The 27,076-nt window shown below is 40.2% G+C and overlaps 1 protein-coding gene across 1 annotated transcript; it reads left to right on the top strand.

Annotated features, from left to right (window-relative positions):
• Positions 1-1,035: 1,035 nt before the first annotated feature.
• On the top strand, positions 1,036-26,714 carry LOC135474738 (RNA cytosine-C(5)-methyltransferase NSUN2-like). Its single transcript, XM_064754314.1, is given in 23 exon segments — positions 1,036-1,163; positions 2,806-2,877; positions 3,298-3,392; positions 4,078-4,182; positions 5,026-5,131; positions 5,817-5,888; positions 7,181-7,265; positions 8,397-8,536; positions 9,219-9,277; positions 10,086-10,160; positions 10,896-11,026; positions 11,838-11,911; positions 12,772-12,899; positions 13,121-13,221; positions 13,503-13,743; positions 15,311-15,403; positions 17,820-17,886; positions 17,888-17,956; positions 18,264-18,344; positions 23,666-23,804; positions 24,516-24,555; positions 24,824-24,951; positions 26,440-26,714. Coding segments are annotated over 23 exon segments (2,328 nt in total). The 5' UTR covers positions 1,036-1,124; the 3' UTR covers positions 26,628-26,714.
• Positions 26,715-27,076: the final 362 nt, after the last annotated feature.

Here is a 27,076-nt window from a genome sequence, read left to right as displayed (position 1 = left end):
TGTGAATTAAGTCTCTAAGTCACAAGTGGGAAAGTCCGTCAGAATCAGTGCCAAAGATTAATGGGTAATCCGGTTTCCTCCACTTAAAGCTTAAGATCTATCAAATCATCTTAATGTAAAAACAAGAATGCTTCAATCTGCACTTTGGTTTAGGTTTCCTGTACCTTTTTTTCCATGGCAGAGAACTGAATGACAAATTACCTTGTGTGGTAGACAGCATTCCTATACTGAACACTTTGATTGGCAAAGCATTGTATGTGAAATGAATCCCACTAAGGATTGCAAAATGTAGCCTACATTTCTTGTTCCTCTGACAGTTCAGGATTGCCAACCTTCATCTCGTAAATACCAAAGATCAATAGTTATAATATTTGACTGAGCGTCTCCATTTAAAAAAAAATGTCATCTAAGTCCCTGATACTACATGCCAGTCTCCCCATAGATGTTACGATCACCACTACATGTTTCAGAGGCCTTTGTTGCCAGCACAGCACAATAACTCTGTAGTCTCTCACCAATGCGGTCGCTGTGAGTTTAAGTCCAGCTCATGCTGGCTTCCTCTGGTGAAACATGGAAAGGTCCTGCCAGCAACTTGTGGATAATCATGGGTTTCTCCCCGAACTCTGCCCAGTTTCCTCCCACCATAATGCTGGTCGCCATCATAAAAGTGAAATATTCTAGAGTACAGCTCTGAACTCAAATCAAATCAAATAAATAAACTAGCTGTTTCAATATGATTCTTGAATTACTGAGATGTATGGTCGTGTGTATAGCTCGTTACATCGTTAGCGTACAACTGTATGCCCATCAACCATGTCTACTTTCGTTTTAACAATTAGTGCAATTTTAATTTCCTTGTTTTATCCCTGCTGTAAATTCTGTCGAAGGGACAGATTTAAAACAGCCTTTGCGACTGATAGCCTAGACTGACGGCAGGAAAAATCAGGAAAGAATAAAAAAAGTCGTTATGGATGACCTCTGGGTTTGAAGGCAACACACACATTTACGTGGTATAGGAAAATGTACGAGTCATACTTACACGTGGTGTAGGTGTTTACAGCGAGCACTGTGGCAAGTAGAAGCGAAGGTTTTCGTGTGACAGATTTATTTAATCAGTTTGCAGAATGACAAAGAAGAAGGCATGGAGATCTAAGAGATTTAGGGTGAGATTCGAATGGCAAGCCAAAGTGTGTTTACGGCACTGTAACAGTGAATATTGAACTGAATATGTAAAGTGACGAAATCTGGCGCTCCACTGGATAGTCCTAATTTTCTGACTAGAACTTGCAGCAGATTTTGTGATAAGTCTGATGGTTTGCTGCAGTTATATTCAGAAGTCGCTCCATTTAAAAGGCGTAAAGATTTCAGTCAACGTTGCTACCTTTAAATGACTCACGTTGTTTTCTTGTCTCACCTACATCCAAGTTCTTACCGTCACTCTCCTCGTTCACAGTTAGGTTTTTGCCATGTAGTGTTAAGTTCACAATATTTTGAGTCTTCGGCACCTCGATCTTCTCGGTTGACACTTTCATTTGTACCTGGTGTGCACACGGATTTCTTACGTGACATGCATCATGCACACTGAAACTCATAATTAATCCTTGTAAATGGGGCGACTGCTGACGAGCTGCAGCGTGCTGTTAGGCTTATCTGGTTCTATCTAAAAATTTGGACTATCCAGTGGTGTTTCGCCCAGCTTAGGTCTAACCTCCAACCTAGATCCACAAGGAAATTTCTTTAAAATAACAGCTTGAACCCCGACCTATGCACTGATTCCCTAAAACGCCAGAAATGTAAATATGTCTAAGTCAGCATCGGTAAAGCATCTTTCAACAGTAATCCAACCATTTAAACCTTTGAGTCAAGCAAGCGAAACCAAGGTCTGCCATGTTTTGAGTTCAGACTTCCGCCAAGTGCTAGACATTGGATTTCGTTGTCAGGAGCCAGCACATAACCTTGCCTGAGGGTTGAGCATGAGACATGGCGGATGTCAGTTGCACTTCTCGATTCAAAATTCTCAACGTCTGACTTGTCATTAAAAGAGGGTTTACTGGTGCACGTTTCGATGTCTTGTAAAGCTGGATAACTTGTGGAATCAGTGTGTACCAAACATAAGGATGGACTCGACGGTGTGTGAAATTTCCTGCCATGTGAGATGTGGTCACAAGACGGACTACACATACTAAGTTAGAATAGCAGCTTTCAGTGGGTCAGAAAATAAGCAGTAGGGCTAAAAGAATCCTATCCCAAGCAAGGAGGTACTAAGAAGCTCCATGGTCCAAGATAGTCCTATGCAATATGACTGTGTTTTATAATTCTGACTTGCCACTGAGTCTGAAATAGCTCCAACATTAGGTTTGGCAAAATTTTGATTGGCCAAGGATGGCCACAAACCAACATTTGTTAATCATTGAGGCAGGTATTTATTAAAATTTTTGGCAATGGATTTCAAAGCTTTTTAATTAAATTAAATTATATGCATTTGAAAATGTTAGGCCTCTTGTCAAATCATTGTATCAATATTCTTAAAGTTTATTGCAAAATTGGTTTATCTTTGTGCTGTGCATAAACTTAGCTTGATGTCTGTCTTGGACATGTGAGATCTGTCTTGCCAGCAGAAAATGAAAGAAACAGCTAGCCTGTAAAACATGTTCACCTTTTATATGATGGATTTAATGACATGAGGCTATTGAGGAAATATTTGTAAGGTGTTGTAGATATATTCTGATGATAGATACAGAAAGTACTCCAAATTACCGTACCTGACTGTTTATTCCCATGGTTGTGTTTGCTTGTGATTTACAGGATGACCGGGATGAGCGTGGATGGAGACCTCCTGCTCCTACAGAAAACCCAGCACTGGAAAAATATTACAAGGTAAAAGCCGACTATAAACCTTGAAGATAAAGTCAGCTGCAAATCCTCTTGCAACACATTGTTTTAATAATGGCATGTTTTGTGTACTGTTTCTGTAAGTACTGTGGTAGGTACAGACAAGCTGACAGCTTTGTGCTCTATGATAGTTACAGTTAACTCAGGTGGGGTCTCTGAGGGTGAAAAAGATTAGGATCACAACCCTCTTGGCAAGCATTATCCTAAAAGCCTTCTAACCTCTCCCTTGTTTAAAAATATTTTAAAAGATATTCTAATCATATATTAATATTGTATGAGAACTAATTTTATTTTGGCTGGTTTTAAACGCATCTGTTGACTGTGTTTTTTGGTTCTAGATGTTATCATTCTCATGTTGAAAGACAACTGTTTTCTGGTTCATTCATTTTTTCATTCATTCGGCAGGGACAAGACATAGTGCCCGAGGGCGAGTGGGAACAGTTTTACAGCAAGCTTCACGAGACACTGCCCGTCACTTTCAGGATAACAGGCTACAAAGAGTGAGTACTGTGTGTAATTGCAGCTGGGTAATATGTCATTCTTACGTCATTCCCAGGGAAATTTCTGGTTTCAGTGGCCACTGACTGGAACCTGCAGCGACATAAGCACAACAGGAGTGAACTGCTTTAGTGGACTAATAGAGCACCTGCCTTGAAGTTGGAATCAAAGATGGGCTGGGTCATATTTTAAAAAATGCCACTTACTGCCTCACTTGCCGCTCAGCACTGAGATGTTTAGAGCATGTTTAGAGCACTGGTTGGCACGGTGTCAGTATAATGTGACTGAGGTGTCATGTTTGATGTCTTCGGCACGATCCTACAGGTGCAGCTGCACTGGTGGACTCACCCTGCTACAAGAAGACGCAGTGTATACATATAAAGTATGTGACTCCTTGTTGTCATATGACTGAAAAATTGTTCAGTCCCATTCATACATACATGCACCACAGAGGTTTGTCCTGTTTCACAGAGAAGTTTGGTATCCAGGTCATGTGGGGAATGTGAGATGAAGTACTTTCTGATTAAGTCAGGTTTCTGCCTCTCATCGTGACTGACTAGAAATAAGGAGTATTGCTATGCAGCGTCTTTTTTATCTGATTGGTTTGCAGATTATGTTGTCTGAATATTGCACATGCTAAGTTATTTTAAATGATGGGATCATCATTCTGACTTCTTCTATAAACAGGCAAGCACAGGAGCTGTTAAAGATTATCAAAGGCCATTATTTTAACAAGTTTGTCGACGTGGAAGTGGAGGGTAGAAAGGTAGATCCACCAAAATGTATGGAATGGTAAGTGTGTGGCTAAAAGTGTTTTGAAAAAAGAAATGTATATTAAAATTTGTAAACTACTAAATGAAGATGATTTAAAAGGATTTAACGCATTTAATTTGTGCGTTTTAACATGGAGTCATGAGTAAGGTAAGATAAAATATGTGTAGATGTTCAAAGTTTCTTAAACTTTGCAGATGCCAGTGATGTTGAAAAAGATTGGAATGAGGACCAGATGCCTGTTAACTTTACTGATCAAAAACAAATTACTGCATCTTAATCATGCTCTAGAGCGTCGACCTCTTAAACCGTGGATTCTGGTTCAGTTCTGAATGGAGCCATACTTAAGCCTTCAACATTTACAATCCATATAACTTGCTGCTGAGCAATAAGAGGAATAGACCCTCACTGTTGGGCCCTGTGTATGTATAATTTGACCTGATGAGGTGTTGTGTCTGGTGTCTTCCACATGGTGTTCCAGTGACACTGCACTATGCGGCATTGGGTCTGGCCTGCTACAAGGAAACATCTTCTTGCTGTGACTGAAATAATGTTGAAAGTGGGAAAGTTAGTCGCTGAGTAACTTGCCAAAGGTCAGTGGTTTATGCCAGGCATAAGTGAAATATTCTATAGTATGATGTTTAACACCAATTTTCAAGATCCGTAAGTGGGAAGGTCTCAGCAACCTGCGGATGGTTGTGGGTTTTCCCCGGGTTGTGCCTGGTTTCCTACCACCATAATGCTGGCTGCTGGTCGTATAAGTAAAATATTATTGAGTATGACGTAAAACACCAACCAAATAAATCAAATCAACCAATTTTCAAGAAATAAATAAACAGAATATTTCTGCGTTGTAAATTGCAGGTATCCTGATGGTTTGGCTTGGCAGCTGGATTTGACCAAGAAGGCAATCCGTGGCAGTGAGCCTCTGAAACAGTTACATGAGTTTCTCGTGTCAGAAACTGAAAGTGTAAGCAACTTGACAGTTTCATGTTATAGCAGCATGGAAAGTAGTGGTTTTAGTAATTTGTACAAAGTGGGACCTTTGCTAATATCTAAAAAGAAGAATCTTCCATCTGCATGTGTCGAACAGCAATTTCTTTTAAAGGCTTTTATTGCGATCATATTTTTAGTGTGCACATAAGCGCTGTGGTTAAACTGCAGTGCAGCTGCACATAAGAAATGCATAAGGGTGTTTATTGCTGGACTGGGAGGGTGGGTGCTCTTGATCAACAAGAAAGAGCTATATAAGGTAACCAAAGATCTTCAGAGAACACCACAATATGTCAGATGTGACTTCACTGCTCTTTATTTCTTTTTTTTTTTTGTATTGCATTGCATGCAGATTGAAAATAATGATAATGGAAAAACCACACACATTTTGCTTCCACATTACCTTTTTCTGCAAGGTTATTTCTATAATAATCCACCTAAAAAATAGCACTTTTGGAGGTAATTGGAGGTTGGAAAACATTATTTTCAGTGTTGAAACTTTTTCCAAAAGGAAATCCTACCAACTTCCTCAAAACACCTTGTAAGATGAGTAGAATCATGTGAAATGAGTAACTTCGCCATGGTCCAGACCTTATGTCATTCAAAAGTAACTGTTGAAGAACAAATGACTTTACAATTCAGCTTTGTTTTTGTGTTTCCAGGGCAACATCAGCCGGCAGGAAGCTGTCAGTATGATCCCACCCATCCTACTGGATGTCAAATCTCACCACAAGGTACCCACTCCCTGTACTATCTGAGCATTTCAGTTGTTAATGAAGTGCTACTGCAGTAGACATCTAGCTCTAATTGAAATTATATAGTTTGTGAGATATGATGTGAACAGTTGGTGTTACATAATGTAGTGTCCCAAGATGCTCTGTCATGTCTGTCACCGTAGGTAACCAGACTAAATGTGATGCAAACTATTGGATAGTGAGTTATCCAGTAACTGAGTAAAGTTTTGTCGACTCTAACATAGAGCGACACATATCTGATTGGTCAGTGCACATAGGTGTGGATTCAATTTTGGCCTTGAATAGGGAATTAGTAGACTTGCTCTCATTGTTTGTAGGGAACTTAGTGATAGTCAGTCATTGTCGGTGCTTGTAAAGTCATTTTGGCAGCCTTACTGTTGGGGAAGACTGCTAATCTTGCACCAGTGGTCTGCAAGTCTGCTTGTCATACATGGTGAAGTTTGTCAGAGACTTGCCAAAGCTGGGAAAACCCATAAAAATGGCTGTTATGCTTGTGAAAAATGAAAAATGCTTGTGTATGGCATATAACAACAGGCAGCTTGTAATGTAATAAACAGCTGCCCTTGTAATGGTGTACATCTAACCTGACTGATTACATTTGTTATATATCCACCAACCCTAAAGACTTACACTCCTGGATAAGCTGTAATTTCATCTGACACAAAGTCTTTTTTAAAGCATTCCTTTTGACTCTATTGAGTACAGCTATTTTGCAAGCATACAAAATTGTACCATTTTCAAATTAATATATAGATTCCAATAGAAGGACAGGCAAATTTTTTCTGGCTTCTCTGTTTTACGGACATTGGTGAGAGTAAATCACGTGCATTGACTTCATGGCTGACTTTCATGAAGTATATTAGAGATCATAGGTGAAATATTCTTGAGTATGGGTTTAAAAAACCATAATGCTATCTGTCATCGCATAACTGAAATATTCTCAAGTGTGGCGTGAAACACCAATCAAATAAATAATCATCTACAGGTCTTATCAGGCATTACTGTAAGTGTTCACAATTACATGTATTTTCCTCTCTGGCCGTACGTAGGAAGGTCTGCCAGCAGACTGCGGATGGTTGTGAGTTTCCCATGGGCTCTGCGTGGTATCCTACCACCCTAATTCTGGCCACCGTTGTATAAGTGAAATATTCTTGAGTACAACATGAAACACTAGTCAGATAAATAAATAAGTATATCAATGACATGTATTAAAATCACAACCTTAATGATTTATTATGATTCATGAATATATCCTGTTTTTTTTTTTTCAGGTCCTTGATCTCTGTGCAGCTCCTGGTTCTAAAACAGCACAGTTGATAGAGTACTTACACAGTGAGGAGAGCACAGCCATTCCAGGTCAGTAATGCATGTTAGTGCCAGTGACTGATTAGATGCAGGTCTAAAACAGCACAGTGAATAGAGTACTTACACAGTGAGGAGAGCACAGCCATTCCAGGTCAGTAATGCATGTTAGTGCCAGTGACTGATTAGATGCAGGTCTAAAACAGCACAGTGAATAGAGTACTTACACAGTGAGGAGAGCACAGCCATTCCAGGTCAGTAATGCATGTTAGTGCCAGTGACTGATTAGATGCAGGTCTAAAACAGCACAGTGAATAGAGTACTTACACAGTGAGGAGAGCACAGCCATTCCAGATCAGTAATGCATGTTAGTGCCAGTGACTGATTAGATGCAGGTCTAAAACAGCACAGTGAATAGAGTACTTACACAGTGAGGAGAGCACAGCCATTCCAGGTCAGTAATGCAAGTTAGTGCCAGTGACTGATTAGATGCAGGTCTAAAACAGTACAGTGAATAGAGTACTTACACAGTGAGGAGAGCACAGCCATTCCAGATCAGTAATGCATGTTAGTGCCAGTGACTGATTAGATGCAGGTCTAAAACAGCACAGTGAATACAGTTCTTACACAGTGAGGAGAGCAGAGCCATTCCAGATCAGTAATGCATGTTAGTGCCAGTGACTGATTAGATGCAGGTCTAAAACAGCACAGTGAATACAGTTCTAACACAGTGAGGAGAGCAGAGCCATTCCAGATCAGTAATGCATGTTAGTGCCAGTGACTGATTTAGATGCAGGTCTAAAACAGCACAGTTAACAGAATACTTACACAGTGCAGAGAGCACAGCTATCCATGTCAGTAAGGTATTTTAGTGCCAGTGACTGCAGGTGTAAGACGGCTCAGTTAATAGAATACTTACACAGTGCTGAGAGCACAGCTATCCCAAGTCAGTAATGTATTTTAGTGCCAGTGACTGTTTGAGTAGATGCAGGTCTAAAACGGCTCAGTTAATAGAGCACAGCCATAAAAGCGTTTGGTTGGTCATGAATGAAGTTTGTGGAGATCATTTACATTTTCATTAGAAATATTCTTGAGGAAGGCATTTAACATTAACCAATCAATATGAATTCTTCAAAGTATTTCTCTACACAATTCCTTAGTGATATCATTCTTGATGTGTTCCAGAGGGGTTTGTTGTTGCCAATGACAACGACAACAAACGGTGTTACCTGATGACACACCAGGTCAAAAGGTTACAGAGCCCTAACTGTATGATCATCAACCATGATGCCACCATACTGCCAAACCTTTTCTTATCTTCGCCGGCAAGTAGTTTTTTATTGACTTATCACTTAATTTTTGAATTTGTGTTGGCTCAAATGTGAGGTCAAGGTGCAAGTTGAAAACTTGCCTTGCACCTGAGGTAACTTGTAGATTCCACTGTCTGACTGCTTTTGGAGCCTTCGGGACAGTAAGCAGTCCGCAATGCACGTGTGACCATTTATGTGGCCAGTGTTTGTTGGAGATCACTTTTCTTTCTTCAGTTTGATGTGTTATACCAATGTGGTTGCTGTGTTCAGGTCAAGTTCAGGTCATGCCCTGCTGGTTTCCTCTCTGGCCATATGTGGGAAGGTCTGCCAGCAACGCCGCAGAATGTCTACAGATGGTCGTGTGTTTCTCCTGGGCCCTGCCGAGTTTCCTCCCACCATAATGCTGGCTGTCATTGTATAAGTGAAATATTCTTGAGCACTTCATAAAAAGCCAATCAAATTTATTAATAAATATAAAACTGACTTCCATTGTATAATTGAAGATTGCTTGCATATGGCATTAATCAACATTCAAATAAATAAGTCACTTATAAAATTTGAGGTTTTCTTTTAGAACCATAGAATAAATGAAATATACACCAACCCAATGAACAGAATGTGCTGTTGTTGTTGTGGAAATATGTTATATTCATATGGAATTTGGAATTCAGATAAAATGTACGTTTTTTTTCTGCAGAAATCTGGGACTCCATCAGCTGTGGTCTATGACAGAGTATTAGCAGATGTTCCTTGCAGGTAAATTCTACACCGTTATCAGAAAAACTGCACAATTCATGTTAACATTTCGCTCTTGAGATTGTGAGATCCAGTGTATAACTTTGCAACATGGGGTGATATAGATGATCGACAATCAGGCATGGGATTTTTCTCCTGGAATTGTCACTTTTTGAAAATTTTTTCTTTAATACAACATCAAAACCATAGTTCCGTTCACAACAACAAAACAAGTGTTTATATTTTTTTTATGTTCACAAAGAAGAATAATTGATACTGAGATTCTTTACAACTCTTTATTTCTTGAATTTCTGAGATATTGTGTGGTGCTGATGGAAAGTCGTTTCACACCTTTTATGTACGAGGCTGGTACATGTTGTATGTAGGGTTTAAGGACTGAATTTGATCACATGTGGCTTAAACACATCTGTAATCATTAAGTTGAGCCTCCAATATGTCTTTAACAGCTTCTAGTCTGTGCTAAAAGTTTTCTTTTGGTACGTGATCACAAACTGTAAATCTTCCCAGACAGGACAGTCCTAATTTTAAAAAGATGTGTACTTTTCAAAAGTTTGCAAGAATGTGTAAAGTTGGGGAGTTTAGCTTACAATACTGGAGATCCGAGTTAGAACTCTAGTCCCCTGTCTATGCCACACTTCCTGTCTGGGATTTACAGCTGCATGTGTCTTCTCTGAGGACCACATTTGTAATATTGGGGAGAGCACATGGAGACGCCTTGTTTTACAGTCTGATGTTCTTTGAGTTGTGTTAAAGCTGGTTAAAGAATTTGAAGAATTAATGATTAATTTGTCTCTATTTTATCTTGCAGTGGGGATGGAACCCTGAGAAAGAACCCTGATGTGTGGCGCAAGTGGAACCCTACTATGGGTATGAATCTTCATGGGTGAGGGATATGGAAAAAAAAAGACTTATAACTGACTAGTAATATACACTCTTTATCTAGTCATTCTTGATCACTTTAAATGTTGAAGAATTAGAATTTTAGAACTACATGTAGCTCTAATTTAAAATTTTACATATTTATTAGGCAAGAAAACTGAGAAAACGATGCATAAATTGAATGACGTATTCCCCTTCCGCTACATTTACCTGTGCGCTATCAACCAATGCGCAAGACTCTGAGAATGACCACTCAAAGCGGGGGTGAAGCATGTTTGCACCTAATCAGATTTGTTCACTTGTATTTTTTCTCTCTAATTTCTTATTTGTTTTTGTTAAATTTTCTTGTATGTTTGGCCATGGTGTCTTGTTTATTTTTTCACTAGTGTTAATGCTTTTGATTGACAAGTTAAAAGAACACCTGTGAGAACCCTCCTGCTTTGAAATAACATTGCCCAAGGTTGAGTGGTATGACACGAGTATCCTCTGAAGCGAGTGTCTCTGATTTTAGACCCCGTTAACGTTCAACGCTGTATGTAGGAGGAGCTTAACGCCACTACTTATAAAGCTTATTGCAGCTATAGTTTAGGTCGGCTGTTCTCAATGTTAGTTTGCATTGCTTCAGTGAAATAACCTAATATCAAATACAGTAGGCACCAAGGCAAACATGGTGGGCACTGACTGCCTCTCTCTCTACATATACACACGTATTAAACTGTGCAGTTTGTGCTATATGCAGGTTGCAGCTGCGAGTGCTGAAGCGTGGGCTAGAACTGCTTGCTGTGGGCGGCCGCCTGGTTTACTCTACCTGCTCCCTGAATCCTGTGGAGGATGAGGCTGTGATCTCTGAAATGTTGAGGAAGTGTGATGGTAGGATATATATGACACGGTATTAATCTTAACGTAATACTGGAATACATTCACCAGGAAGGCTTCAAGGCTTGTATTTGTAAAGGCTTTTCTCTTAAAACTGTTGTAGTTAAAACTGTTTTTTTGGGTTAAAACCAGTAAAAGGAATAATTTTCAGCAAAAGAAATCAGCATAATCACTGTAAGAATAATGACATGATTTTATTCACCAGCCTAGCATCTAGCTCAGGAAGTTCACATAATCACTGTAAGAATAATGACATGATTTTATTCACCAGCCTAGCATCTAGCTCAGGAAGTTCACATAATCACTGTAAGAATAATGACATGATTTTATTCACCAGCCTAGCATCTAGCTCAGGAAGTTCACATAATCACTGTAAGAATAATGACATGATTTTATTCACCAGCCTAGCATCTAGCTCAGGAAGTTCACATAATCACTGTAAGAATAATGACAGGATTTTATTCACCAGCCTAGCATCTAACTCAGGAAGTTCAGGACATCTCGATGTATGTCTGAATGCAGAAACTATGCTCCTCTCGGCTATATTCCAGGAGTGGTTTTTGTATGTGAATGAACTGTCCATGTTTCAATATCTTGTATAGCTATACTGGGTTTCAAATGACATTGGCAAGTAGACTGTGATTTTGTTTGTGTAGCCTGTCTTGTAAGTTGTAGGAAACCTACAAGTTTGAGCTTCATGATTTGTTGATCAAGGGAACCTGACATGTATAATAAAGCATCTTTATGCAGTAAATACACAAAAACCAAGTCACAAGAACCAGTCCTGGCATTGTTTTCCCAACAGGTGCCATTGAACTGGTGGAGGCTGAGTCTATGTTACCCGGGTTACGCTGTAGCAGAGGTCTGTCATCATGGAAGGTAAATCCTCTTTGTAGTCTGTTATTTTTTTAACAGTTTAAACGTTGAAAGCAGCCATTCTGTGAGCACTGTTGTTAATTATTGTCTTGACACTAGATGATGTCTTATTATAGAATGACTTCAGTTGAGACTTCGTATAATCATTGAATGGCCAAAATCAACACTAAACATGCAGACGGTAATGAACTTGACTTGCTGAGTGGTCAGTGGATGACAAGTTGTATTGGCACTGTATGACTGGTTGTATTGACACTGACAAATGGTATTGACACTGTATAACAAATTGTATTGACACTTTATGGCAAGTTGTATTGACACTGTATGACAAGCTGTATTGACACAGTATGACAAGTTGTATTGACACTGTGACAAGTTATATTTGACACGGTATGGTGACTAGTTGTATTGACTCAGTATGGCTAGTTGTATTGACATGGTATGACTAGTTGTATTGACATGGTATGACTGGTTGTATCAACATGGTATGACTGTTGTATTGACACCATATGACAAGCTGTATTGACACAGTATGACAAGTTGTATTGTTATTGTGACAAGCTGTATTTGCACAGTATGGGTTGTTGTATTGACACTGCGACTTGTTGTATTGACACTGTATGACTTGTTGTATTGGAACTGTCTGACATCTGTTGGAACTATATGACCTGTATTGGAACTGAAGGACTTCTTGTATTCCCTCTGTACCACCTGTTGTATTGACATTGTAGGACGTTGGATTCACTCTGTGCCACATGTTGTATTGACATTGTATGACATTGTTGTATTCACCTTGTGTCACATGTTGCATTGACATTGTATGACTTGTGGTATTGACTCTGTGTCACTTGATGCATCTTCAGTGTATGGATCGTAAGGGTGTCTGGTATACAGATTTTGAGCAAGTCCCCGAGAATCTTCGGAATCAGATCCGGTCCTCGATGTTCCCACCCTCAGAGAAAGAAGCCCAAACCTATAACATGAACAGATGGTGAGATTGCAGCCCTTCACAGCTGTACCAGTACTCTCATTTTTACCTTTTTGCAAATTTCAGTTCCATTATGAGTTTATGTACATTTCTAAATCATGAAGAGTTTGTTTATCTCCTTTTTGGTTGTCCATCAAGATTGTCCAATCTTGATGGACAATATTTAGCTCACATTCTGTCAGAGTCTGGTGTGTACAGTGTACATGGTTGTTATTTTATGGCAGCCTGCGAATCCTACCACATCACCAGGACACGGGGGGATTTTTCATCGCTGTTATCCACAAGACCAAACCCTTACCATGGACAAACACTCACAGGTTCTCAGGTCAGTGTATGCCACATCTACATGTAGTGCACACGGATTAAATATAATAATCAAGTTTGAGTAAACTTTGAAAAAAAGCCTGTAATTTAGAAAATGGAGACTGTGTTTTCTGGTGGTAGCATGGCTTCAACCTCAAACAGCACACAGAACAGCCAGAGATAAATCTTTCTTTATAAATTTTGCTTAACATTACACATGTTTAAATAATCCCTTAATTCGTAACTTTTGCATTTTGTGTGTGTGTGTTTTATTTACTGGGGTTTTTTTTGTTCCTGACGCAGATAAAAAAGAAGTGAATGAAACTGCCACAAGTCATAAAGAAACGAATCAAAGTGACATTAAAACAGCTGCTGAAAATGCAGCTTTGACGTCAACAGCAGATGAGCATGATGTCATTCACAAGGACGACAGTGGGGAAACTGAGAGCAAGTCAAAGATGGCTGCCAGTAACCATGGGAATGGTATGGGAGATGCCAGTTCTTCTCAGCTAGAAGGGAAACGGAAGGGAGATGTGACAGAAGAGTAAGTGGTATATGTGCTTGGGTTGAAATATGAAAATTTTTTTTCACATGTCCAAAACTACCCATCTGTTTACACATAAATCTCAAGATCTAAACACTGTTATCCTTTCAAATGAAAAAAAAAAATTTCAAAAATATCAAGTTCCAAGAAAGCCTAAATTTTGGCGTGGAGACGTTTCAGAAATTTCCTTGAATAATGTGCTAAAACACAGGTCATAGGTGTGGGCAACTTGTTTTCGCCTGCTTTCGACTGTTGAAAAACAATATCCTTAACCACTCTGCCCTAGCCCGTTCCCTCTGGACATAAAACTTTGTGCATTTAAGACCTAATAAATACATTTATATACAGACTTTCAAGTTAATTACTTACCAGGATATGGCTGAAATACTGCTGATTTGGCGTTAAACCATTTTTTCAGGATAACTACAAACATACGTGTCTAGGACAACTTGCTTGAATGTATCTCTGGCTGGCTGGAATCTTGGAGCTTTCTCAAGTTTCTTCCCAGATATAGGGATTTGTCCACAAGCTATGTCCAATTTCTCTCACCCTTGAGGGAATACAGAATTATTATTGACTGGCTGATGGTGGAGATAAGTCATTGGTTCAACCATCAAATTTCAGTCCCGCGTGAGTGTACACCAAATAAATCTGAAAATACCTAAACTTCAGCTTAGTCTAGACTTGCCTCCCCCAAGCAGCCAGTCAGTCAAGAATTTTTAAACCTGCAGTCTCAGTTCCATACTACAGTACATATATATGAATGAAAATGTCTTGAAAACTGTAAGGGTTTTTGTACATGGCCTTGACAAGCTTTGATGGCCTGGAAATTGAAAGTAGCCTGGAAAGCCTAAAAACACAGGGATTTTTTGGTAGTTGAGCCTAGAAAAGCCCCAAAAACGTAAGGATTTTTTGGTAGTTGTACCTGGAAAAACCCCAAAAACGTAAGGATTTTGTGGTAGTTGTGCCTGGAAAAGCCCCAAAAATGTAAGGATTCTGTGGTAGTTGTGCCTGGAAAAGCCTCAAAAATGTAAGGATTTTTTGGTAGTTGTACCTGGAAAAGCCCCAAAAACATAAGGATTTTGTGGTAGTTGTGCCTGGAAAAGCCCCAAAAATGTAAGGATTCTGTGGTAGTTGTGCCTGGAAAAGCCCCAAAAATGTAAGGATTTTGTAGTAGTTGTACCTGGAAAAGCCCCATAAACATAAGGATTTTGTGGTAGTTGTACCTGGAAAAGCCCCAAAAATGTAAGGATTTTGTGGTAGTTGTACCTGGAAAAAGGTTAAAAATTGAGAATGAGCTTGGCACCCCGTGGGTTGATCTATTAACTGATTACTGAATCAGTCTGAGCTAGTGTATAAGGCATATTGATATTCTGTGGGAGAAATGTCTTTCCTATATCCTTCTAACTGCTTGATGCACTTCTGTGTATATGTGGGAGTTTAGCTAATAAAATGATGTTACAAGTACCAAGTAATAGGAAAGCTTAGAAAAAGCCTGAAATTCGGACAGTTTACATAAAGACAGAGAAGTAAGATGTTGACAGTTGTATCACCCTTCTTTCTGAAGGGCACCCAAGCAGAAGAAACAGAGGATGGGGATGTACAAAGAGGATCCCTTTCTGTTCGTACAAGGAGAAGAAGAATTCTGGCCTCCCATCAAGTAAGTTGAGAGACCTGCCCTTTTGGTATATAACCTGAGCATTGTTGTGATCTGCCAGGTAGAGGAAGAGTTCTGGCCTCCCATCAAGTGTTGAGAGACCTGCCCTGTTGGTATATAACCTGAGCATTGTTGTGATCTTGCGGGTAGAGGAAGAGTTCTGGCCTCCCATCAAGTGTTGAGAGACCTGCCCTGTTGATATATAACCTGAGCATTGTTGTGATCTGCCGGGTAGAGGAAGAGTTCTGGCCTCCCATCAAGTGTTGAGAGACCTGCCCTGTTGGTATATAACCTGAGCATTGTTGTGATCTTCCGGGTAGAGGAAGAGTTCTGGCCTCCCATCAAGTAAGTTGAGAGATCTGCCCTGATAATGATAATGATCTAGAGGATCAGAGTTTGTTAAAGGACATGAACAGATGTTGACGGGATCTTCTTGTCTGAGTGGATACACATATCCAAACCTGATATGCTATCAGATATGTAGTGTTTGAAGTTGGACGAATGTGTATATACAGCAGATATTGCACATTTCAGTTTTAAGTTATCATATCATATGTTCAAATCATACATGTATTACATAACCTATACATGTATTACATAACCTATACATGTATTACCTAGTCTATTCATGTATAACTTAACTTGTACTTGTATTACTTAACTTGTACATGTATTACCTAGCCTGTACATGTATTACCTAGCCTGTACATGTATTACCTAACGTGTACATGTATTACCTAGTCTATTCATGTATTACTTAACTTGTACGTGTATTACTTAACTTGTACATGTATTACATAGCCTTTACATGTATTACACAACCTGTCCATGTACTTCAAGTGCAGGTAGTATCTTTTGTTTAACCTGTTTGCCTATTAGGAAACCTCTCCAGATGCAGTTGATGGCTTTCTCTGACTTGGGTGAAGAGATAAACTTGCAATTTGAAATCCTTGGAAATAAATGGATTATTAAGTTTTCATACAGTAAAACCAAGAGAGTGACATTTGCATTAAGTACAGTACTGCTAGATCCTAACGATATATCTGGGACAGATGCGAGTAGGAAAATCTGGGTAAGAAGGGCATAATATTGGTGGAATATGTTCATATCATACAGTCAAGACGGGTGTACCATCCGCAACCTTTGTTGACATTACAAGTCACCTGTCTCACCCTGTTCAAGAGGCACAAATAACACCTGTTTCCTTTAGGAACTTTTCAAGTTCACAAACCTTCAGCTCCTCAACTTTCTTCATTATTTGTGAAGTCTGAATTACTTTTTATGAACTTTTTCACACCCCAATGTTATAGTAAATGTGATCAAAAATAGTGGCCTAACATTTTTTACAGGTCACATGATCTAGTTGGACGTTTTCTACCTTTATGTATAAAAGAGTTCCAACTCGAAACTGCCCTATTGTTAACAAATGCCGCATTGTTCGACATCAGCCTTAATCGGGATAAAAAAATATTCATAAACAGAAAGGTCTAGTACCCGGCATTGTTACTAATTCACACATAATAATGACAATATGCAGATCAAGTTGTTGCCTGCTTCCGCAGTTATTTGGTAAATGCAAAACCATAGCCGAAATATGTTTATTGTCCGCGTAAAATTTTGTCAGGAAGTCAGTTGAAGTGCTAAGTATATGGCATAGTTATAACAAAACTGGTAAACAATGGTAATATGAGCACTGTGAATGGGGAATTTATAATCTAGCAGAGCTTTTGGAAAGAACCTTTATCATCTCTTGTTGTCCGGGATTGTGGTTACAATTAACAAACAAATAAACTTCGTTGAGAAACAGGAAAGCAAAACTTGGAAGCCTTGCGTTGGGTTAGCACACTTTTTTACTGGCTTAAATGAGTGAAAGTTAGGCAAAAGATAGACCATTTACTAATACTTTTCTGGTCAGCAGGCCTGCCTCACCAGGTTAGTAAACTGAGAATACATCATGTCATGTTAACATCTAGCGTGTAGGCAAATGCTAAAGTGCTGTAAAATGGTCTGAACATAACTACATGTACTGGCTGATCAAGACCCGCATAATATGTGATCAAGATGGTGCCGTAGGATCCGCCCCACATCCGATCAAAATGGTGCCATAGGATCCGCCCCACATCCGATCAAGATGGTGCCGTAGGATCCACCCCACATCTGATCAAGATGCTGCTGTAGGATTCGCCTCACATCCGATCAAGATGGTGCCGTAGGATCCGCCCCATGTCAGATCAAGATGCGTGTAGGTTGGGTGGAGTATATCATTAGGATCAGGTAGCACTGCACTTGTTAAAAATCCCGAATGGATGAGAATGAGATAGCTTCCAGATTAGAACACTGAAGAGAAGTAGCATATGGACATAGTTTAACCATGCATGTCACTACAGCTTTTTAAATCAGTGTTCTTATTTCCACCTAGATCGTTTTTCGGTATTTCCGCCGAGTTCCCAGAGAAGCAGTTGATGTACCGGTGTGCTGACGGAAAAAAAACGAAACTTGTACTTTGTGTCTGAGCACATCAAGACCATCGTACAGCATAATGAAGACCGTGTAAAGGTAATTAAGATGAAATGTCAGATCATCGTCATGCCCTCTCTCTTGTCTGAGAAAATTGTAGCTTTTTGTGTCAGAGTTTTTAATAGAAGGTTTCAGATGGATAATTTACTTGATCGCTTGGTGTGAAACATTTTCTTTAAATTTGAAATAATCCACTCCAGATAATAATGATAATAGCTTTATTTATTGAAGGTAGCTCCATCAGTTTAATACAATGTATATGCACTGCTTTAAACATTTTTTTCTGACCTCAATTTCATCACGTAGATGAAATGTTTTCATTTCTAATACTGTTTGTATATTTCAGTTCATCAATCTGGGGGTGAAAATCTTTGGACGTAGCCCCTCTCCCCTGGTCCCCCAGTGTGATTTTCGGCTGGCACAAGAGGTACAGGTGTATGGTTGCTAGTCTGGATATTACTGAAATTCTTCATGAAGGACTGTAGTTATATATTTCTTGGGGGCCGTCACAGGCTGTGTCGGTGAAAGCGTTGTTCATGAATCCCGACAAGTCATTGCGCTGGTGTGACCACTGTCGCTGTCAGTCTTGTTCTTCAACACTGACAAGTCATTGCGCTGGTGTGACCACTGTCACTGTCAGTCTTGTTCTTCAACGCTGACAAGTCATTGCGCTGGTGTGACCGCTGTCGCTGAAAACCTCATTCTCGAACCCTGACAAGTCATTGCACTGGATTGAACACTTGTCGCTGTCAGTCTTGTTCTTTAACCCTGACAAGTCATTGCGCTGGTGTGACCACTGTTGCTGAAAACCTTGTTCTTGAACCCTGACAAGTCATTGCACTGGTTTGAACACTTGTCGCTGTCAGTCTTGTTCTTGAACCCTGACAAGTCATTGCGCTGATTTGACCACTGTCACTGAAAGCCTTGTTCTTGAATCCTGACCAGTCATTGCACTGGTGTGAGCACTGTTGCTAAAAACCTTGTTCTTGAACCCTGACAAGTCATTGCACTGGTTTGAACACTTGTCGCTGTCAGCCTTGTTCTTGAACGCTGACCAGTCATTGAGCTGATTTGACCACTGTCACTGAAAGCCTTGTTCTTGAATCCTGACCAGTCATTGGGCTGGTTTGACCACTGTGGCTTTAAGTCAGGAAGATTGTGAGGTACATGTACCTGGCAAAGAGATGTGTTTGTTTGTTCTCTGGTTTTCTGTACAAAGAGACCTCGCTGCCATTGTGCATGGAAGTAAAAATGTTTCTCTGGTTTTCTGTACAAGGAGACCTCGCTGCCATTGTGCATGGAAGTAAAAATGTTTCTCTGGTTTTCTGTACAAAGAGACCTCGCTGCCATTGTGCATGGAAGTAAAAATGTTTCTCTGGTTTTCTGTACAAAGAGACCTCGCTGCCATTGTGCATGGAAGTAAAAATGTTTCTCTGGTTTTCTGTACAAGGAGACCTCGCTGCCATTGTGCATGGAAGTAAAAATGTTTCTCTGGTTTTCTGTACAAGGAGACCTCGCTGCCATTGTGCATGGAAGTAAAAATGTTTCTCTGGTTTTCTGTACAAAGAGACCTCGCTGCCATTGTGCATGGAAGTAAAAATGTTTCTCTGGTTTTCTGTACAAAGAGACCTCGCTGCCATTGTGCATGGAAGTAAAAATGTTTCTCTGGTTTTCTGTACAAGGAGACCTCGCTGCCATTGTGCATGGAAGTAAAAATGTTTCTCTGGTTTTCTGTACAAGGAGACCTCGCTGCCATTGTGCATGGAAGTAAAAATGTTTCTCTGGTTTTCTGTACAAAGAGACCTCGCTGCCATTGTGCATGGAAGTAAAAATGTTTCTCTGGTTTTCTGTACAAGGAGACCTCGCTGCCATTGTGCATGGAAGTAAAAATGTTTCTCTGGTTTTCTGTACAAGGAGACCTCGCTGCCATTGTGCATGGAAGTAAAAATGTTTCTCTGGTTTTCTGTACAAAGAGACCTCGCTGCCATTGTGCATGGAAGTAAAAATGTTTCTCTGGTTTTCTGTACAAAGAGACCTCGCTGCCATTGTGCATGGAAGTAAAAATGTTTCTCTGGTTTTCTGTACAAAGAGACCTCGCTGCCATTGTGCATGGAAGTAAAAATGTTTCTCTGGTTTTCTGTACAAGGAGACCTCGCTGCCATTGTGCATGGAAGTAAAAAATATCGCATTAATCATTAGTCAATGAAATATATTTCTTTGGAAAGATCTCAAGTTGTGGTGTGTTCATTGTTGTGTGATAAGGTATTCGTAAACAAATTGTGAATTTCCTCTGTTTCTGCAAAGCAGTTTAATTGTGGTTGTGTTTTTAGCTCCCCTGTACAAAGTACATGTGTAGCTTATGTCATAGCCCCAACGTCGACGTCGGCTTCCAATAACAGGGAAAGCAATAAAATCTTACAAGTGGTATCTTAAAAAGTACAGCATGCATTGAACTCAGGTTTTATACACATGTACAGCACAATAACACTAGGGGGATCTTCTACCATTGATTCCCTGTAAAATAAAAACTGTTAATTATAAAAATACTTGACTTATATGTAGTGTATAAGGATCAATGTTAAAACATTAGTGGTGCTATCTCAAAAAGATTGAGCTTAGATTTTGCACACTTGTAGAGCACTATTACATTAGCGGGATGTTTTGTCGTTAATTCGCTGTGCGCACCTTAAACACTATAAATTATAAAAATACCGGTACATGACTTAGTGCATTGGGATCAGTGTTAAACAGAACATTAGGGGTGCTATCTCAAAAAGTACTCCACGTATAGACCTGAAGATATACATGCATATAAAGCACAATGACACAAGGGGCATTTTCGTTGGCTCTTTGTGCATATTAAAGTACCAAATTCACAACTAAAGTATTTTGTGTATTCAGCAGAAGTTTTGCATGTGAGCTCTTTGGTAGCGTTGCTGCCAAATTTACGTTTGCCTAAGCCCAAAAACGCACTCTGAATAAGTATGGACTCGGTTGCTTCTGCAGACAACAGACCCTCACTAACTACCTGTCTGTGATGTGAGCAGCACATTAATCGGAAGAAGAAAGATTGTTTCTGTTCTGCCGAGCATTGGCCTTTGGCTGGCCATACACTGTATTTGGCCCCAAGCAAAAGGTCGAAGGTCAATATGGCTACCTGAAGGCCAATGCCAAGGCGCTGCAAAAACATTTGATTATTAGCATTTCTGTATACTATGTTAGGATTCAAGTTGTGTGCTATCCTCGAGCTCAGTCAATACAGCCATGTTCTGGAGGATGTGTGCAATCCTCATTAGAGCTCAGTCAATACAGCCTTGCTCTGGAGGTTGTGTGCAATCCTCATTAGAGCTCAGTCAATACAACCTTGCTCTGGAAGTTTTGTGCTATTCTCATTAGAGCTCAGTCAATACAGCCATGTTCTGGAGGTTGTGTGCAATCCTCATTAGAGCTGAGTCAATACAGCCTTGTTCTGGAGGTTTTGTGCAATCCTCATTAGAGCTGAGTCAACACAGCCTTGCTCTGGAGGTTGTGTGCAATCCTCATTAGAGCTCAGTCAATAAGCCTTGTTCTGGAGGTTGTGTGCTATCCTCATTTGAGCTCAGTCAGTACAGCCTTGCTCTGGAGGTTGTGTACAATCCTCATTAGAGCTCAGTCAATACAACCTTGCTCTGGAAGTTTTGTGCTATTCTCATTAGAGCTCAGTCAATACAGCCTTGTTCTGGAGGTTGTGTGCAATCCTCATTAGAGCTCAGTCAATACAGCCTTGTTCTGGAGGTTTTGTGCCATCCTCATTAGAGCTCAGTCAATACAGCCTTGTTGTGGAGGTTGTGTGCAATCCTCATTAGAGCTCAGTCAATACAGCCTTGTTCTGGAGGTTGTGTGCAATCCTCATTAGAGCTCAGTCAATACAACCTTGCTCTGGAGGTTGTGTGCAATCCTCATTAGAGCTCAGTCAATACAGCCTTGCTCTGGAAGTTTTGTGCTATTCTCATTAGAGCTCAGTCAATACAACCTTGTTCTGGAGGTTGTGTACAATCCTCATTAGAGCTCAGTCAATACAACCTTGCTCTGGAAGTTTTGTGCTATTCTCATTAGAGCTCAGTCAATACAGCCTTGTTGTGGAGGTTGTGTGCAATCCTCATTAGAGCTCAGTCAATACAACCTTGCTCTGGAGGTTGTGTGCAATCCTCATTAGAGCTCAGTCAATACAACCCTGCTCTGGAAGTTTTGTGCTATTCTCATTAGAGCTCAGTCAATACAGCCATGTTCTGGAGGTTGTGTGCAATCCTCATTAGAGCTCAGTCAATACAGCCATGTTCTGGAGATTGTGTGCTACCTTCATTAGAGCTCAGTCAATACAGCTTTGTTCTGGAGGTTGTGTGCAATCCTCATTAGAGCTCAGTCAATACAGCCTTGTTCTGGAGGTTGTGTGTAATCCTCACTAGAGCTCAGTCAATACAGCCTTGTTCTGGAGGTTGTGAGCTATCCTCAGAGCTCAGTCAGTACAGCCTTGCTCTGGAGGTTGTGAGCTATCCTCGTTAGAGCTTAGTCAATACAACCTTGCTCTGGAGCTTATGTGCTACCTTCATTAGAGCTCAGTCAGTACAGCCTTGCTCTGGAGGTTGTGAGCTATGCTCGTTAGAGCGCAGTCAGTACAGCCTTGCTCTGGAGTGCTATCCTCATTTGAGCTCAGTCAATACAGCCTTGTTCTGGAGGTTGTGAGCTATCCTCAGAGCTCAGTCAGTACAGCCTTGCTCTGGAGGTTGTGAGCTATCCTCGTTAGAGCTTAGTCAATACAACCTTGCTCTGGAGCTTATGTGCTACCTTCATTAGAGCTCAGTCAGTACAGCCTTGCTCTGGAGGTTGTGAGCTATGCTTGTTAGAGCGCAGTCAGTACAGCCTTGCTCTGGAGTGCTATCCTCATTTGAGCTCAGTCAATACAGCCTTGCTCTGGAGGTTGTGTGCAATCCTCATTTGAGCTCAGTCAGTACAGCCTTGCTCTGGAGGTTGTGTGCAATCCTCATTAGAGCTGAGTCAATACAGCCTTGTTCTGGAGGTTGTGAGCTATCCTCAGAGCTCAGTCAATACAGCCTTGTTCTGGAGGTTGTGAACTATCCTCATTAGAGCTCAGTCAATACAACCTTGCCCTGGAGGTTGTGTGCTATCTTCATTACAGCTCAGTCAGTACCGCCTTGCTCTGGAGGTTGTGAGCTATGCTCGTTAGAGCTCAGTCAATACAGCCTTGTTCTGGAGGTTGTGTGCAATCCTCATTAGAGCTGAGTCAATACAACCTTGTTCTGGAGGTTGTGTGCTATCTTCATTTGAGCTGAGTCAATACAGCCTTGCTCTGGAGATTGTGTGCTATCCTCATTTGAGGTGAGTCAATACAGCCTTGCTCTGGAGGTTTTGTGCTATTTTCATTTGAGCTCAGTCAATACAGCCTTGCTCTGGAGGTGGTGTGCTATCCTCATTTGGCCTCAGTCAATACAGCCTTGTTCTGGAGGTTGTGAGCTATCCTTGTTAGAGCTCAGTCAATACAGCCTTGCTCTGGAGGTTTATATTGCCAGGTCGAATTAACTGTATTCAAGTAATAATGCACCTTGTCAATTAATAAGAATTATTAATTTTGAGAAATAAATGCTCACACAGCTTGAGTAATGTCACTTTTAATACTGGCCAAATGTTGTATCCAACAGTCAAACTGTGCAACAAGCGAAATGACATTAAGTAGTGAACATTTGTTTTCAGGGTTTAGTAGTGATGCGTCAGTTCTCAACATCACGTCGTCTGAAGCTGTCACGGGATGATCTCGTGACATTACTTACCGAGGAGAACCCCTACCTGGATAAAATGAGTGAATCTGTGCAAACTCAGGCAAAGGATTTGGGTAAGCATTATTGTTCCCAAACCCTATAAACTTGTAATTAGATAAAGTCCATGCATTTTAGTGGTCAGATTTTGAGGGACAAGACCAGATTGAACTTTTGCTGGTAATTCAAGTCAGGCAAAATTACACTCTACATTGACATTTGAATATTATGAGGTATACAAATGTTCACATATCAATTCTACTTGTAGAGCGTCTGCTTCAGGCAGTAGATTCAGGGTCAAACCCTTGGGTAGGGTCACTCTTAAGACCTTAAAGGGGATAGTGCAACAATGAGTTGACCCATACCAGTATGATGGCTTCAGTGGGGCGGCTTACTTGCCTTCAGTAAGTCGTCTCAGTGAAGCAGCACTAGATGAAAGAGAGGTTGAAATCCGTCCTGCAACAAGGAGGCTCGTTACACACACTTTAAGGACTCCTTCGTCGCCATATGATTGAAAAATTACGACGTTAAACCCTTAGCACTCATTCAATTCTACTGTTCTGAAGAAAATTCACATTAAAAGACGTGATTTTGCATTAAATGGAACTGTTTCCCCAGATTGGCATGGTGGGCAGCATTAGGGATTTGCATGATGTTATAAAGTTATCACTGCAGCAGTTGTAACCATTACCTAAAAATGTACCTCACTACATACTTAGTATACCAGTATTCAGATTCTTGGAAATGTTTATTTTAGTTTATGATGTGTATGTTTGTATTTATTTAAGGTCCTGGGAGTACAATATTTCAGTACGAGCCTTCAGACCTGTGAGTCAAAGAGTTTTGTATTGGAAGGAGTGAAGATTTAACTTTCAAGCTAATCATTAAAAATAGTTTCTTTTGTGTGTTTTGAAACATCAGCCAGCTATAACAAATGCTTGTCTTTTATGCACGATAATTTTATAAACAGTTATGGCTTATGGGAACTCCTGGCTAGATATACTTGTGGCTTACTCTTGAATATGCCCTTTGCAGACAAGTGCTTCTGACAGAAACTCACTGTAGCTTTAGCGATGTATTATTATCTGTTGCACAGTGGTACAGAACCTGCATGCGAGATCGTCGTTTGTGGCTGGAAGGGTAAAACGTCACTGCGATCCTTTGTGGGCAAGTTTGACCGCGCTCATTACCTGAGGTTGTGTGGTTTGGAACTGAGTGAAATCCGTACGTATAATGTCGGTGGGAAAACTACTCCCACAACTCAGCCTCTTTCCACAATTCTGTCTGCCCCCTCTTACAACTCGGTCTTATCCTGCAACTCTGCGTCATCCCAAAATTCAGTCTCCTGCCACAACTCTGTTCCCTGCCACAATTCAGTCTTCTCCCTTAACTCTCTCTCACATCTTTCAACAATTATTCCTCCTTCTACAACACTGCCTTCTCTCTCAGTCCCCTGCCACACTGTCACATCCCACACCTGAATCTTTTGTTTGCTGCTGTCACATTATACTTTTCTTCTTTGATCATCATAAAGTGGTTGGCTAAATGTACAAATCACACCTGCAATGGCCAAGTGCTCACAATCCACCACTGGCGTTAATTCAAAGTCAGTTAGTCCTGAGACAAATTGACAGCTTTGTTTCTTTGTCGGACAGTGCTTAGTTTTGGGGTCTCAAGTACTGGTCAGCTGTAGAGTTTTGGACAGCGTGAGTGGCCAGTTTCCTAAGTTTCTTCCACTCAAAAAGTCTTCATCATTAAAACTTTAGAGCCATGGCATCTCAGCTCTGTTTCACTGAGTTTTTTCACCATGTCGTATGATCTCAATCACCTGGTTGTGACCACTTTAGCTTAATGGAAGTTCATCTCACAAAGTTTATCAAGAGGAACTTTTTATATACATCTCAAAATCACTTGAACCTCTCTGGAGGCCTAGTGGTAAGAGTGTTCCCCCACGAAGTTAGAATTAAACCTGGGTCGGGTAATATCAAAGACTTTTAGAATGACACTCGTTACTGCCTCGCTTGGCGCTCAGCACGGAGAGGTTAGAGGAAGGGAACAGGACTGGTTGGCCAGGTGTCGGTTTAATGTGACTGAGTCAAGTGTCATGTCCGGTGTCTTTGGCATGATACTTCAGCAGCCACTAGACGACATACTGTAAATCATCAACCTTTTCAATCACTAAAGCCCTTTTTTCAGTGACATTTATGCATATAATTATTATAAAAATAACACCCAAAATGATTTATTTGTCATTAAAGATGAAAGCTTCAAATAACTGTGCAAATTATTTCTCTGCACCCCATAGTTCTCTCAGAATATTTTAAAATATTGGTCACTGAGGTGGTTGAAAAACGATTGTGTATCTCTTTAAACAACATTATGACAGGAGAAACAGCAGTTGATCAAAGCTCACAAAGGTCATGCGTAATGGTGCACAAGCTTAGTGATGCGGAGGTGAGAGACAGAAGTGTACATGTGTCACTTCCACCAAGACGCCATCTTTTTGTAGTTTTACATACTTTATGGAATGGGAGAAACGATAGGAGATTAGTGTGAGATCCCCAGTATGGGAAGAGTGGTTAACTATGGCACTACAATGAAGACTTAACAAAAGCATGTGTCAGTTTGGCTTACAGAAAAGGCTCACACTCTGCACAATTTCACAATCATTGTGTGGAAACCATGACTAATTCTATGTCTCTCTTCTTGTAGAAAGACAAGTTGCGGCGAAAAAGGCTGAAAAGTTGGCGGAGAAAGCTGCTGTGGACAAAGACAATGTTGACTGTTGTATGGAGAGTGATTCAGGGGAGGTAACTAACCACCTAGATATTGACAGAGTTGCTAACACGGATGCCGTTACTGAAATCGAGGAAGAAGCCACCAGTATGGAAAACACGTAATTTAGGGTCCAGGTTTTAAGAGCTGAGGATGTAAAAACAGAACTCATATTTTGATGTCTGAACACGCAATTAACTGAAAAATAAATGCTTTGTGAAAAGAAGAGAACAATAAAATCGCATTTCACTGTGTACTTACTTTTGTGTAATTTTATTCTATAATTAACCTTGATTCCTGCTGAAGGAGGCTCTTAGACTTGTCTTACAGTGATAGCTGTTAGATGAATTTCATCAACTGAATTTACAATTTTCCCAGTAGAATAGATTCCAAACAAACCTCAAAACACCTATCTAAGATCAACAGAATGCTAAAAATCTGGCAAAATGAACAACAGAAGACAACTTAATAGTCCAAGCTCAACATTTCTCCCCTTCAAGAATACATTTTACTATGTCCTGTATTTCCAGAAGCCAAAAAACTAGATATTGTGTGATGACCAATAGACCGTGTC

Source organism: Liolophura sinensis, chromosome 9 (genome assembly GCF_032854445.1).
Source record: "Liolophura sinensis isolate JHLJ2023 chromosome 9, CUHK_Ljap_v2, whole genome shotgun sequence".
Classification (NCBI taxonomy): Eukaryota; Metazoa; Mollusca; class Polyplacophora; order Chitonida; family Chitonidae; genus Liolophura; species Liolophura sinensis.
This window is presented reverse-complemented; position numbering and strand designations above follow the sequence as displayed.